The 15,942-nt window shown below is 36.9% G+C and overlaps 1 protein-coding gene across 4 annotated transcripts in view; it reads right to left on the bottom strand.

Moving 5' to 3' along the window:
• Positions 1-15,942, bottom strand: part of SBF2 (SET binding factor 2) — a 463,379-nt gene that overhangs the window by 109,009 nt on the left and 338,428 nt on the right. For all 4 annotated transcript variants that reach the window (XM_055317649.1, XM_055317650.1, XM_055317651.1 and 1 more), the window contains one exon: positions 13,122-13,190. In XM_055317649.1, coding sequence (XP_055173624.1) covers positions 13,122-13,190 — 69 coding nt within the window. The remainder of the gene's footprint in view (positions 1-13,121; positions 13,191-15,942) is intronic.

The raw sequence follows: 15,942 nt of genomic DNA, 5'->3' as shown, positions 1-15,942 counted from the left end.
TATTTGAATTGTAATCACATACAATCTGGGTCCGTCAATGCAAGTAATTCTAGAGAAGTGGGTGAAAATTTGACCTAAGAGCACTTCTCTTTCCATTAAAAGGAAAATTTTATTTTATAACCTGAACTAATCATGAAGGGAAGCCAGCATAAAATAACAGATGATTCAGGGTTAACTCAATTTTTCTCCTGAAATCAGCTCTCAGTCCTTGGTTTATGGTGGCTGGGTATTACCCATTGCCCCACCATTCCCTACAAAGCCCAGTGCCTGTTAATAATATAACATGTGACTAAGTGTTATATCATATATATTACATATAATACATATTAATATATTATGAAAATAATAAAAATGTTTTTCTGATGTTTAAGAAGTTAAAATGGCTTTGAATATGGCTTATTTTTGACTGATAATATCTTCATGGGTAAATATTTTTTATTTCATAATGAATTCTATATACAAATCGAACTATCAAGTATAGAAAATCCATGAGGGAAAAATTATTTCATGGGTTGTTTTAGATATCTGAGTTTTAGATAAGCTCAGACTTTAGATGACAGGTAGTCAGACCACATCTTAAGGAAGAATTTAAAAGCAACACAATTAAGGGCACCTCACTGGCTCAGTCGGTTAAATGTTAGACTCTTGATTTCAGCTCAGGTCTTGATCTCAGTATCATGAGGGTAAGCCCTGTGTTGGGCTCCAGGCTGGGTGTGGAGCCTACTTTAAAAAAACAAAAAAGTAACACAATTATACCTAAAATATGGAATACTGGGGGTTTGGAGAGCTTCTGAGTTGGTGAACACAGGGAGACTTTGGGAGAGAGGCACACCTGGAGAGGGCACAGAAACTATGCACCCTTTCCCCACACCTGGTCCTTTGCATCTTTTTCCATATGGCTGTTCCTGAGTTATATCTTTTTTTTTTTTTTGAGTTATTTCTTTTCATAATAAGCTGGTGATCTAGCAAGTAACATTTTTCTCTGAGTTCTTTCAGCTGCTCAAGCACCAATGGAACCCAAGGAAGTGGTCAAAAGCACAGATTCCTACTAGATTCTTGGGGGAAGATGGTGGTAGAGTAAGAGGACCCTAGGCTCACCTTGTCCTATGCATACAACTAGATAACTATCAAATCATTCTAAATACCACAGAAACTGACCTAAAGACTGGCAGAACAAACTCCACAACTAAAGATACAGAAGAGGCCATATCAAAGAAGGTAGGTAGTGCAGAGAAATGGTTTAGGGGAGAAACAGATCTTGGCTGCTACAGAGGGGAGGGAGGGAGCTGTAGTCATGGAGAAGGGTGAGAGAGAGGGGCACACAGGAATGCACAAGGAGAGTATTTCCCCATGGCCATTGGCTTGGAAAGTGAGAAGGGCTGAATTTTGTGAATTCTTGCAAGCAGAGGGGCTTAATGCCTAAAGTTTTAAGTGTCGGTGGGCTGCGCTGTGGGAGAGTCCAGAGGCATCAGGGCTGCTCCTTGAGAGAAGGTGGGCAAACAACCATGGCAGAGACAGTGTGGAAATAGTCAGCTAAAGAGCGCATGGGACACAATGGGGAGATTATTTGCTCTTCATGGAGCATGTCCTTGAGAGGCAGCATTCACTGAGACACTGCTCCAGGAACAAAGGAGCTGGCCAGCAACATTTCTCATCCCTATCCCTCAGCACAATTATAGGCCACATGCAGGAACCAGCAGAATGCACGCATTGGCTGCCTAACTGGCTTTTACACTAAGCTCCTGGTTGGGACTGTCCTTCTTGGTCACACGTCCCTCAGTCCCTGTGCAGAGTCCTCCCCCAGAAGACTAACACAAACTCTGCCCACACCATGTCTCTGACCAGAGAATTCTGCAGGGACTCATTATTTTATGGAAGTGGTGTCAGGTCTTATTTTATAAGCAGACCAAAGTATACCTAATTAAAACTTGCCACATTCAGGCCAAAGACCAAATACTGCCGACAACAGGCAAAGAGAGCCTCCATGATGACTGGCTTGAAGGACTGAACACCCAGAACACAACAGCAGTTGTATTATGTCAGGTCATGTAGTTCCTTAAAGCTTCAGGCCTCAGAACTACATGATATCTTCTTCATATGGCTATTTTTTTCTCTTTATTTTAAAGATTTTGTTTATTAATTTGAGAGAGTAAGTGTGAAAGACACACAGAGAGAGAACAAGAGAGAGCACAAGCAAGGGGGAGGAACAGAGGGAGAGGGACAAGCAGACTCCCTACTGAGCAGGAAGCCCAACTCAGGGCCCCATCCCAGGAGCCTGCGATCATGACCTGAGCCAAAGGCAGATGCTTAACTGACTAAGCCACTCAGGTGCTCCCACAAGGCCATTATTTTCAAGGGCAGGCTTTTCTAAGAGAAGCAGGCAGAGACTTAGACAAAATGTAAAGGCAGGAATTTATCCCAAATGAAAGAACAAAATAAGGCCACAGCCATAGAGCAAAGTGAAACATGCCTGATTTAAATCAATGACTAAGGTTACTCTCTAGATTTGAGAAAACAGTGGGGAACATTAGTGAATCCTTTAACACAGGGATAAGGAATAATATAGCAGAGATTAAAGGGCTCAACAAATGAAATGAGAAACACACTTGATGGAATAAACAGCAGGATAGAAAAAGCAGAGAAATGAACTAGTGACATAGAAGACAAAGAAATGGAAAAGCAATGAAGCTGAAAAAAAGTGAAAGAAGAACCATGCAAACAAAAATAGACTCAGAGAACTCAGTGACTCCATCAAATATAATAACATTTGTATTATAGGAGTTCCAGAAGAAAAAGGGAGAAAAGGGGGCAGAAAATGTACTTGAAGATACAATGGCTGGAAACTTCCCTAATCTGGGGAAGGAAACATATCCAGATCCAGAAGGCAAGATCTGGATGTTTCTGAAAAAATTCACAAAAAGCAGATCTACACCAAGACATCTAATCATTAAAATGGCAAAATACAGAGATAAAGAAAAAAAATTAAAAGACACAAGACAACAGAGGACAGTCACATACAAAGGAAACCCCATAAGGGTTTCATCAGCAGATTTTTCAGCAGAAACTTTCCAAGCCAGAACCAAGTGGCATGATAAATTTGAAGTGCTGAGTGGTAAAAAATCTGTAGCCAAGAATACTCTATCAGCAAGGCTAACATTCAAAATAGAAGTAGAAAGCAAGAGATCACAGACAAGCAGTGATTAAAGGAGTACATAACCACTAAAATCAGCCCTACAAGAAATATTAAAGGGAACTCTTTGAGTGGAGGAAAAAGACCAAAAACGATAGTATGAAAGTAGGAATCACAAAAGCAATTAAAATGAATATTTCTATTAAAAAGTTCAAGGAACTCACAAAATAAAAGGATGTAAAATATGACACTATATATCTAAAACGTGGGGAGGACAGGAGTAAAGAATGGGTTCGAACTTGAATGGCCATCAATTTAATATAGACTGCTATGTGCAGAAGAGGTTATATACAAACCTAATGACAACCACAAATCAAAAACCACTAATAAATATGCAAAGAATAAAGAGAAAGAAATCCAAATATATCACTAAAGAAAATCAGCAAACATGGAAGGCAAGAAAGATCACAGAAAACCTTAAGAAACAATAAAACCAGTAAAAACGGCAATAAAGAGCTATCTATCAGTAACTTTTTTGAATGTAAATGGACTAAATGCTCTAATCAAAAGACAGATGACAGAATGGATAAAAGAAAAAAACAAGATCCATCTCTATGCTGCCTACAGAGACATACTTTATTTATTTTAAAATATCTATTTATTTGAGAGAGAGAGAGAGAGAGAGAGAGAGAGAGAGAATACAGGAGGAAAGGGGCAGAAAGGGAGGAAAAGAATCTCAAGCAGACTCCCCATAGAGTCTGAAGCCTGAAGTGGGGCTTGATCTCCCAACTCTGAGACTATGACCTGAGCCAAAATCAAGAGATGGATGCTTAACCAACTGAGCCACCCAGGCACCCCTACAGAGACTCATTTTAGATCTAAAGACACCTGCATGAGCACTGGGTGTTATACGATATGTTGGCAATTTTAATTTAAATAAAATATTTTAGTAAATAAATAAAATAAAGACACTTGCAATTTGAAAGTGAGGGGGTGGAGAAACATTTATCATGCAAATGGATATCAAAAGAAAGCCAGAGTGGCAGTAGTTATATCAGAAAAACTAGACTTTAAAAAAAGACTGTAACAAGATACAAAGAAGGGCCCTATATAATAATAAAAGTGATAATCCAACAAAAAGATGTAACAATTGTTGAGGTTGAAATTGGTAACAGATTATCCTTTGTGAATAAAGTTCCCTATAATTTTTTTTTTTTTTTTTATTTATTTATGATAGGCACACAGTGAGAGAGAGAGAGAGAGGCAGAGACACAGGCAGAGGGAGAAGCAGGCTCCATGCACCGAGAGCCCGACGTGGGATTCGATCCCGGGTCTCCAGGATCACGCCCTGGGCCAAAGGCAGGCGCTAAACCGCTGCGCCACCCAGGAATCCCCAAAGTTCCCTATAATATTAATACAAATGTCTTGATTGGTATGGCTTTCGTGTGTGTGTGTGTGTGTGTATTTTTTTTTAGATTTTATTCAATTGATATATATATATATATCAATATATATATATGAGGAAAGAGCACATGAGCTGGGAGAGGGGGAGAGGGAAAAGCAGACTCCCCACTGAACAGGGATCCTGACCCTGGGATCATGACCTGGGCTGAAAGCAGATGCTTTTTTTTTTTTAAGATTTTACTTATTTATTCAAGATAGACATAGAAAGAGAGAGGCAGAGACAAGGCAGAAGGAGAAGCAGGCTCCATGCCGGGAGCCCGACGTTGAGACTCGATCCCGGACTCCAGGATTACGCCCTGGGCCAAAGGCAGGCGCTGAATCACTGAGCCACCCAGGGATCCCCTGAAGGCAGATGCTTAACTGACTGAGCCACCCAGGTGCCCCAGTTCATGTATATTAATGTTGAAGGATGCTCTAAGACTGCTTGCAGCAGAAGCAGTAATAGAAAAAAGGGTTCTGAAAAGGAAAAGAGGGGAGAATGAGGAATAAGCCCAGGAAAGTATGGAGAGTGGATTAGAAAGCTGAGAAAAAAGGCCCTCATATGAGGGAGGGAACAAAAATCACAGGTATCAAGGCCTGAACCCAGAGGGAAAGGGAAGAAGGGGAAATAGTTACCATAAATCACAGTGTCATTATGTAAGGAAGCCTATAAGAGTATGAGGGATTCAAATAAAAAAGGTTGTGTCCTTCATCATTGGTACATTCTTCAGTATAACAGTTCACTTTGTTTCCTCCTATTCTGCTTACTAGTAGTGATTTTCATTCCTCTCTACCCTATAAGATAACCAGCTACTGGGGAGCGTGGGGGGCAGAAATCATGTCTTAGGTATCACTGCAACTCACCCAATGCCTAATACAGAGTTTTACACAAAGGAGACACTCAGCAAATTAGTTTAAATACAATTTTTTACCAGGCAGTTAATGTAACTTTATAAGTAACTATGTTCCTTTAAATTTCCAAACTGCCTTATATTACTAAACAGTGAAGATAAGTTAATAAAGAACAGTAATTCTAAAGTAATTCAGTTTCTCAGAAGGAGAGGTTTTACAGGACTAGGAGAAGAGAAGCAGCTAGGAGAAGAGGAGCAGCCACCCAAAACTGGAAAGAAACAGTAGGAGGAGCAAGAAGAGGTTGTGCTTAGAGGGGAGGAGGAAGGAATGCTAAGTTGTCTGAAAGAACAAGAAGAAAATGAAGGGAGGAAATAAAAGCAAGACACTGTTTCTGGCCATTCTAAAATTCTGCTGTGCTGGAGGTATCTGCTGTAATAAGCACATTCATATCTTTGCCAGGCCAAATTTGGATTCAGCCCACTGTTGATGTCTGTCTTCATTCTCAAATGTTTTTCTGCTAATTTATTTTTAAGCTTAGTATTTTATTTTACAGAAGAAAAAAGATGAAAAAAGACCCTTCATCACCACCCTCTGCCGATTTTTGCCAAAAATGTCATCCTTTGAGACCTATTGTAGGAAATGCAATGTATCCAGATCATGAAGTTTAGGAAAAACAAAATTCTTTTCCTATTTTGTAGATTTTTAAGAATCTCTCTTGTCATTTACCATTAGAGGGGAAAGAAGAACTGATGAAATATCTATTTTTTTATGTTATTGTAAGAGTTTTCTTCCAGCAACAGTCTTAATACCATGAATTAGGTTCATCTGGATTCCATTGGTTAAAATTATCTATACGTTGTCATATCAAAAGTAGGACAAGTAGGGTCTATATTACTAACTTAAGGGCAAAACCAGTTAGTTATTCAAGTAACTTCTAAATTATCAGAGAATTACAAAAGTGCATCTGGTGTGATTCTGAGTACTTAGTATGTTTTCTATTAGAAATACATGGAAATTAGAGATTCACATATAATAATATGTGACAATTATTTATTAATCATAACATCCAATTAACCAGTATTTCCTGACTTTGCCCACTCTAAGCCAAAGCTTAATGAAGTATCCTTGCTGGATATAAGGATAATATTGGTCAGAGAAATGAGGGGACAGGAGTGATGTCAATTCAGTACCTCTAAGCAAAAAGATGAAAAGCTCCCAGAACTCTGCTATATAAATTGAGACTCACTTGGGGAATCTTATCATAAAGAATACAAACTTTGGAGTCAGACACTGAGTTTGAGTCATGGCTCTGCTACTTACTAGCTAAATGGTAGAGATTCCTTCATCTAAAATGGGAGTAATATCCATTCATTTGGATTAGGCCCTGCAAGTCAAATGTAGCACCTTGTACTAGGTAGTAAGAATGAGCTGTCTTTATTATTGCTATCACTTTCCTTTGGACTTCTGTTCTTTACCATGTTCTATTTGATACATAGGCTTACACAAGAAATATCAGGTTTTGACATGAAAGATGCAGAAAACAGATTTTAGTTTGCTCATTTTGGGGGTCAAGGTTTGGGAGGACAAATACTTCTAGTATGGTGGCAGAAAGGTCATTACTTAGGAGGTGGCTCAGGAAATTCTGGTTCTCCATGCTTTAATGCTCACTTTTCCTTCTCTGATTAGGTAAAAGCTAGGTTTACACAAAGGACTTTTTTCGGGTAGTAATGAACAGATTTTCCTATCACACTATTCTGAATATATCTACTTGCCTTTGGCTTTTATATTTTGAAGTGGATAAATACCTAGATCTCAAATTTATTTACAATTAGGTAAGTCGATGTTCATTTAGACAGTATAAGCAAAATTTACAATTTAGCAACAGAAAAATTAAAGAACTATAAAATTAGGTTCTACATCTCACATTTTTTTCTTGGTATATTTACTAAAAGAGAATTAGTTTAATTATACTTTACATATTGAATTATATACAATTTAAAGCTATACAGAAGGTGACCTAAGCACTCTGGGTATGAAGAATTCTTAATTAATAACAATCCTAAAGAAATCTTCTAATAAAATGGGCAAACTTCAAATATACTTTATTCACTAAGAGAAGCCAGACATAAAGGAACATATATGATTACATTTATATGAAATGTCTAGAAAAGGCAAATTTATAGGGACAGAAAGTCTATTAGTAGTTGCCTGGGAATGAGAAGTGACTGCGAATGGATAGGAGATTTCTTTTGTAGTGATGAAAATGTTCTAAGATTAGATAGTGTGAGAGTTATACAAATCTGTAAATATACTAAGAATTGCTAAAATATACCCTTAAAATGAGTGAATTTTATAGTATACAAATTATACTTCAACAAACCTGTTAATAAAAATGAGTCCTCTGGGAGTATCCTTTTGGATACTAGAGAAGATAAGTGTTTTTTTTTTTTTTAACATGTTGGAATGAAATGAGAATTTTATTTTTTATTTTTTTTTGAAATGAGAATTTTAAAGAAGAAATAAGTCCACTTCTATTGAGAATGAGAGCCCAAATAATGCTGTTATGAAGCAAGACCTATCTTGATCAATAAATAACCTACAAAGTGCCACCTGTGTATGGGGGATCTTTGCAATCTGGCAATGTGTCTCTTCAGAGTGCTTGAATTTAAGTCAAATAGGGTATTTCTATATCTTCCCAGTAAACATGAATTACAATGAGTACCAGGGGAGAAAGCATCAATTCTTCTGGGCATTCATTTTGAGCATCAGTAACCAACTAATGTGCCTCAAAGAAGTAAAAGAAGGGATCTCTCATATTTTGATAGATTCTAGGATACTCTCTAGATTATCTGGGTGATTAAGAACTACAACAGGATGACTCTAAGATTTATGGATCATGGAGAGGGCACTACACAGTAGCTCATGATGAAGGGGCCCCATGGCCTTTACTTTTGTCCAAGGCTATCATGGGAAAAGATTAAGAGAAGGGTATCTTATTTTGGTTTTATTTCTGCCCTAACTACTGGGTTTTAGCTTACTCTTTAATTCTTTTTATTCCAAAAAGTGACATTTACACAAGAATCCCTGCTTTAAACTTTGAGTATATATCAATTAATTTAAACAAACATTTTTTTTTAAATAAAAAGGACCTAAGTAAACAAAAGGTAACCCAATGTTATTCAGTAACTGAAATGTTCCTCCGTTTAAAGCTGATTGGTGAATATGAAAGGCCATTAGACAGTATGTTTCTTCAGGGTAAGGACCATGTGCTATTCACTTGCAATTAGGCAACAAACATAAGCATAGGGCTTGCCATACCTAATAACTGTTTGCTGAACTGAGGATGAAAGCATCATATAAATGATAAGCTAATATAAATGTAAATGATTACATTGTTTTTCACCATTAAAGTAATCCTTAACAATTTTTTAAAAGATTTTATTTGAGAGAGAGAGAGAGAGAGAGAGAGAGAGAGAGAGAATAAATTGGGGGGAAAAGGCAAGCAGATTCCCCGCTGAGCAGTGAGCAGGGAGCGGGGCACAATCCCAGGACCTAAGCCAAAGGAAGATGCTTAACCAGCTGAGCCACTCAGGTATCCCCAGTAATCCTTAATAATTTAAACCTGGCTCTTAAAGTATCACCTTCAAGAAAGGCTTCATAAGTTAAAGAAGCATGAGTTACATAGAACTCATTAAAAGTAGAAAAAGTGAGAAAACTGAAAGGGAAAAAACGCCTCAAATTTGTGGTGTTGTGGCATAAAAAATTCCCAAGGATCTAAGATATATAATGTTACAAGTGAAACATCTTAGATATTTTTACACAAAGGAAAATGCTAAAAGACAAACATCACATTTCACCTGGATCAGTGAAATAATCTGCTCTTATACTTACGGTAAATAAACACACATACACACAGACACTATCTTTTCATTAAGAAAAAAATATATTTGCATACTAATAGCTAATATAATTAGGTATTAGTGTTATATACTAATTAGGTATATAAAAAGATCTTCAAGATGACCAAATGAAAAAAACAAGGTGAGGAAACAATGTAAATGATTTGATTAGTTTTTAAAAAAAGAGTAATTTTATCTGTATTTATCTACTGGCAACGAGTGACTTTTTTTTCCTTAAGAATAAGCCAACTGTCAGAGGATATGGGGTAGAAGTGGGAAAACAAGCTTTTGTTTTGCATTTTTATGTTTCTGTAGTATCTGAATTTTCTAATCTCATATATATATTTTATTTAAGGAAATACCCATCCAGTTGATGCACTGGGGAACAGTTTTATGTATTTATTATTTGGTATTAGAAAGACTAGTATAAGCTCCTACTGGCCATGTCAATGTTTCACTCATGTGGCTGCCCATATGTTACCTGGCATAGTAACTTTGTATATTGAGATGTTCAATAAAGTTTTGTTGCATTGAAAAAAAAGTCCAATAAATATTATTAAAAATATTTTCACATAAGTTCAAATATGACAAACTGCTGAGTCAATTCTGTGAAGCATGCTGAGCAAGACCCAGGAGTTTATATTGGCTGAACACCATAAGCATGGCTCATTTGCAATCTGTGACCAGGATAGTGCAATTTACATGTACAAAATTTTCCTAAATTATACACCAGAAATAATTCCCTATAAGTTAGAAATTTAGAAAGTATCTGAGAATTGGTATGATCCACCCTCACCCTCTCTAACCCCACTGTGTCAGTTACTGATGCAATGTCTTTCCTCCAAATTGACCTTTCTTTGCCCTGCTTTGTGATACTGGAACTGGACATATAAACATTTCTTCTTTACCAGCTGGCATAATTCTAACTTTTGTCAGTATAAAGTGCTGAAGGGCCAATGCAGTAGGAAGTGGTTTCTTTTCCTGGTTCTGGTGTGCTTTTTCCTTCTAGTTCCTATGGCATGCCCCTGCTAGTGGTGTACGGGACACCCCCAAATGCTCACCATTTTTGGAATTTCAGTGGTGGTCCAGACAGTGGCTTCTTATTAAGTTTCACTGGCTTTCTACTAAGGGGGATTACCAGCAAGTTTTGCCAGAACTTCAGGAGGTAGTTTCCCACTTAACAGCTCTGGTCTGTGGCACCTCAATGAATTTCTATGCCATCCAGTGGCCAAAACATTGCTCTAGCAAGGTTTGAATCACAAGTCTTATTGGGATGAAGCCTTCTTCCAAGTTTGCTCCTTTCTTGGGTACTCTGCCTACACCCAAGAAGTAGTAGCTGCTCCATGTTTCTGATATGCCTGTATTCTTTGGAATTCTATTTACTTCTTGGGAGTTAATCCCCTGCTACTTACTACTTAATAACTTAAGTTTTTCCTGCACATATTACTGGTATGGTTTCTGGCTCCTAATTCATGGCCAAACCAAGCCAACAACAAAGAATTAAATCCATAAACCCACTCCTAAAACATAAGTTTGAATTATTGTTTGATAACACAGAGAAACAATATGGCATTTAACCCAACTTATTAACTACTTAAAAACTCCCACAAAACTAAAAATCAGTATGATGGTTTTGTACTGTGTAAACTAAGCTAAGTGAGGACATTTCCCAGATTTTCTTTTCTCTATGATTCCAGGGTTTGGGTTGGCCACAAGAGAAATTTCTCTAAGATTTGAACAAAAATGAATCAGCAGTCATTACACTTTGAAGGTAATATAGGATGTGCTGCTACAGCTCACACACTCTGTCACTGCTATGCCGGCTCACATTGATATGGCGACGAGACTAAGCTCACAGTTTTCCAGTTCCTGCCACATCTCCTTCAGCTTCTCCTAGCCCAGGGCCAGATGCTTGTGTAGCTCTATGGCTAATAGTGCTGCTTTTTTTGCAGGTCATTTGCACTGTTTGGGTTAGAAGAAGTAAGAGATATACACAGATTCCACTTTGTCCTTGTTCTTCCCTGTGTCATGACCTATAGAGACTTCAGGCCCACAGGTAGAGCCTAATTCAAAGCCTTCCAAAAACTTTCCCCCCAGTTTTTATAATAATATAAGTAAGGGCTGGTCCCTTATAATAAATTCCTTAATTATATTGCTCATGGTACTTCTGCTATCCTGATCAAACCCTCATTAATATACACTATAAAATGGTTAAAAGATTCCCCTTAAAAAAAAATCATAAGCAATGGGTTCCTTAAGCAATTGAGTTTCTATTGCAATTCTTATTTTCCCTATGTTTCTTATTTATTTCTACATAATATTTTTTAAATCTTGGAAGTGGGATAGATTTAAAATGTCATTTTCTTTAAAAAATGCCAGGTGAGGGCCTAATATGAAGGCTTGTTAGGCAGAGGACTAAGTTTTCTGGCTGCTCTGAGATATGGAGATAAATTTCCCACATGGTTTGGGATCCAGGATAGCCTGGCCTATTTCTGTAATAGTGTTCTCCATGCTAGCAGGGAATGAGATGAAGGATCAGGGAGTTCAGAGAAGGCTAGTATGTATGCATTAAAGGAAATATGATGTGGGCCTGGAGCCAGGCTTAAGTTAGGGAGGGAAGACCAAAAGATGATGGTGAGGCTCGTTAGTTGTCATTAGCCTCTAAACCTTGAATTCATTTGTTTGGCATTTTTTAGATTTGTCCTTGTTTCCTGAGCATGTTCAGTATGACTTGCCAGTTCTCAGAAGTGTGAACATCATAAATTCCACTTTCTGTTTTCAAAGAGGAAGGGAGGGGTAAGTAGGAAGAAAGAGGGATATGCAGTGACTTAGCAGAGAAAGAGCTCCAAATAATGGAGAACGTTTGGGTTAAGATCTCTAACTGTGCACAGACTTAAAAACAAACAAACAAATAAACCTGGCCTTATCAATAAATATTTATGAAATAATATCCTAGCCTCATGGAATTTATTTTCTGTGGTAGAGGAAAATACTCAAATGTAAACAAATGAATATATAATATAATTTCAGGTGTTACAAAATGTTTTAAAGAAAAATAAAGCCCCCGCCCCCCAAAAAAGGAGGGATGGAATAGGTGGGGTTCCATCTTAGAAGATGATTTAATATTATATATTAAATTTTCTACACACAGTATCTTTAGCCCTTGAACAATGTGGGGATTAGGACACTGACTCTCTGTGTAGTCAATAATCTGTGTATAACTGTTACGCCCCCAAAACCTAGCTATTCATTGCTTAGAGATGACTGGAAACCTTACTGATAACATGAATAGTTGATTAACACATATTAGGTGCATGTATTATATACTGTATTCTTGCAATAAACTAGAGAAATGCTATTAGGAAAATCATAAGGAGGGATGCTTGGGGTGGCTCAGCAGTTGGGCACCTGCCTTCGGCTCAGGTCGTGGTCCTGGGATCCGGGATTGTGTCCCGCATCAGGCTTTCTGCAAGTAGCCTGCTTCTCCCTCTGCCTATGTCTCTGCCACTCTCTCTGTGTCTCTCATGAATAAATAAATAAATCTTAAAAAAAGAAATCACAAGGAAGAGAAAATACATCTGTAGTACTCTACTAGAAAAAACGCAAATAAGTGGACCCATGCAGTTCAAATCTGTGTTGTTCAAGGTCAACTGTATGCAATAAGTGTTACAATAAATATAACCATAGATGTATCTAAGATATACCAAAGGAAAAGATTCATGTAGTTCCATGATAGATCAGACTACTTATATTTATATAAATCATAATGAGCTTATGTATAGACCAATGAAACTTACCCTGTAGAAAGCACTGGTCAAAGGGAGCAATGCTGCAGCAATGTTATATTCTTCTAAACTTGAACAATCCTTAAACAAAGAGAAACAAGCATAATTAGGACATTTATACTAGAAATCACAAATATATGGAAAAAAATCTAGGATACACTGTTTACTGTATTACGGGGTTTTTACTTTTATTCCAAATTGTCACTAAGTCTTACTTAGGTAAAACTGAAAAACAAAACTGTCCTTGAAGCACATTATTTTAGAAATGAGATAAAAATACGTTTGAGAAAGACTTTTTAAAAGTTTTTACTTAAATTCCCATTAGGTAACATATAGTGTAATATTAGGTTCAAGTGTACAAAACAGTGATTCAACTCTTCCATACAACACCTGTGCTCATTACAGCAAGTACTTCCTCAATCCACATCACCTATTTAACTCTATTCCCCACCCAACCACCCCTCTGGTAACCATTCTTTTCTTCTCTAAAGTTACATAAGTTTCTTGGTTTTCCCTCCTTCCTTTCCCTTTGTTTTGTTTCTTCAATTCAATTCCATGTGAGTGAAATCACATGGTATTTGTCTTTCTCTGACTGACTTATTTCATTAGCATAATACTATCTAGCTCCATCCAGGTCAATGCAAATGGCAAGATTTCATTATTTTTTATGGCTTAGTAATATTCCAATGTGTTTGTGTTTGTGGTTATGTGTACACACACCCCACTACTTCTTTATCTTTTCATTCAGCCAATGGACATGTGGGTTTTTTCCATAATATGGGTATTATAAGAAATCCTGCTATAAACATTGGGGTGCATGTATTCCCTTTGAGTTAGTATTTTTGCATTCTTTGGATAAATACCTAGTAGTGCAATTGCTGCACCATAGGGTAGTTGTATTTTAAACTTTTTGAGGAACCTCCATGCTGTTTTCCAGAGTGGCTACACCAGTTTGCATTCCTACCAACAGTGCAATATTGGTCTATACATAAGCTTATTATGATTTATATAAATATAAGTAGTTTGATCTATCATGGAACATGAATCTTTTCCTCTTGTATGTCTGAGATACATCTATAGTTATATTTATTATAACACGTATTGCACTTATTTCCCTTTCTCCACATCCTTGCCAGCACCTGTTATTTTGGGGTTTTTTATTTTAGCCCTTCTGGACTTGTGTGAGATGATATCTCATTGTAGTTTTGATTTGCATTTCACTGATGATGAGTGATGTTGAATATCTTTTCATGTGTCTGTTAGCCATCTGTGTTGTGTCTTCTCTGGAGAAATGTCTGTTTGTGTCTTTTGACTAATTTATAATTGGATTATTCATTTTTCTAGGTGTTGAGTTTGATAAGTTCTTTATATATTCTGGACACTTACTCTTTATCAGATATGTCATTTGCAAATATCTTCTTCCATTCTGAAGGTTGCCTTTTAGTTTTGTTGTTTCCTTTGTTGTGCAGAAAGCGTTTTATTTTGATGAAGTCCCAGTCATTTACTTTTGCTTTTGTTTCCTTTGCCTAGTAAGAAATTGCTACAGCTGACATCAAAAAGGTTACTGCTTTTGTTGTCTCTAGGATTTTTATGGTTTCAAGTCTCACATTTAGTCTTTATTTTTATATATATATATATATTTTTTTTTTAAGATTTTATTTATTTACTTATTGAGAGACACACAGAGAGAGGCAGAAACATAGGCAGAGGGAGAAGCAGGCTCCTTGTGAGGAGCCTGATGCGGGACTCTAATCTATTTTGAATTTATTTTTGTGTGTGGTGTAAGAAAGTGGTCTAGTTTCATTCTTCTGCATGTAGCTGCCCAGTTTTCCAACACCATTTGTTGATGAGACAGTTCTTTTCCTATTAGATATTCTTTCCTGCTTTGTGGAAGATTAACTGCCCACATATAGTTGTGGATTCATTTCTGGATTTTCTATTCTGTTCTATTGATCTATGTGTTTATTTTTGTGCCAGTACCATACTGTCTTGACTACAGTCTTGTTATACAGCTTGAAGTCTAGAATTGTGATGCCTCCAGCTTTTTCTTCTTCAAGTTTTCTTTGGCTATTTGGGGTCTTTTGTGGTTCCATGCAAATTTTAGGATTGGTTCTTCTAGCTCTTGAAAAATGTTGTTGGTATTTTGATAAGGATTCCAATTAAATGTGTAGATTGGTTTTGTTCTTCCAATCCATGGACATAGAATATCCTTCCATTTCTTTGTGTTCTCTTTAATTTCTTTCATCAGTGTTCGTAGTTTTCAGAGTACAGATCTTTCATCTCTCTAGTAAGGTTTATTCCTAGGTATCTTATTGTTTTTGGTGTATTTGTAAATGGGAATGATTCCTTAATTTCTCTTTCTGCTGCTTCATTATTGGTGATTAGAAATGCAACAGATTTCTGCAGGTTAATTTTTTTATCCTGCGACTTACTGAATTTGTGTATCAGTTCTAGTAGTTCTCTGGTGGAGTCTTTTGGGTTTTCTATATAGAGTATCATGTCACCTGCAAATAGTTAAGAGTCTTACTTCTTCCTGATTGGCTTAGATGCCTTTTATTTCTTTTTGTTGTCTGATTGCTGTGGTTAGGACTTCCAGTACTATGGTAAATAACAGTGGTGAGAGTGGACATCCCTGTCCTGTTCCTGACTACAGAGGAAAAGGTCTCAGTTTTCCCCATTGAGGATGATATGCGTTGTGGGTTTTCATACATGTCCTTCATTACACTGAGGTATGTTCTCTCTAAACCTACTTTGTTCAGGGTTTTTATCACGAATGGATGTTGTACTTTGTCAAATGCCTTTTTTCCATCTATTGAAATGATTATATAGCTCT

Source organism: Nyctereutes procyonoides, unplaced genomic scaffold (genome assembly GCF_905146905.1).
Source record: "Nyctereutes procyonoides isolate TBG_1078 unplaced genomic scaffold, NYPRO_anot_genome, whole genome shotgun sequence".
NCBI lineage: Eukaryota > Metazoa > Chordata > Mammalia > Carnivora > Canidae > Nyctereutes > Nyctereutes procyonoides.
Note: the sequence above shows the minus strand (reverse complement) of the source record. Positions and strands in the feature narration are given on the sequence as shown.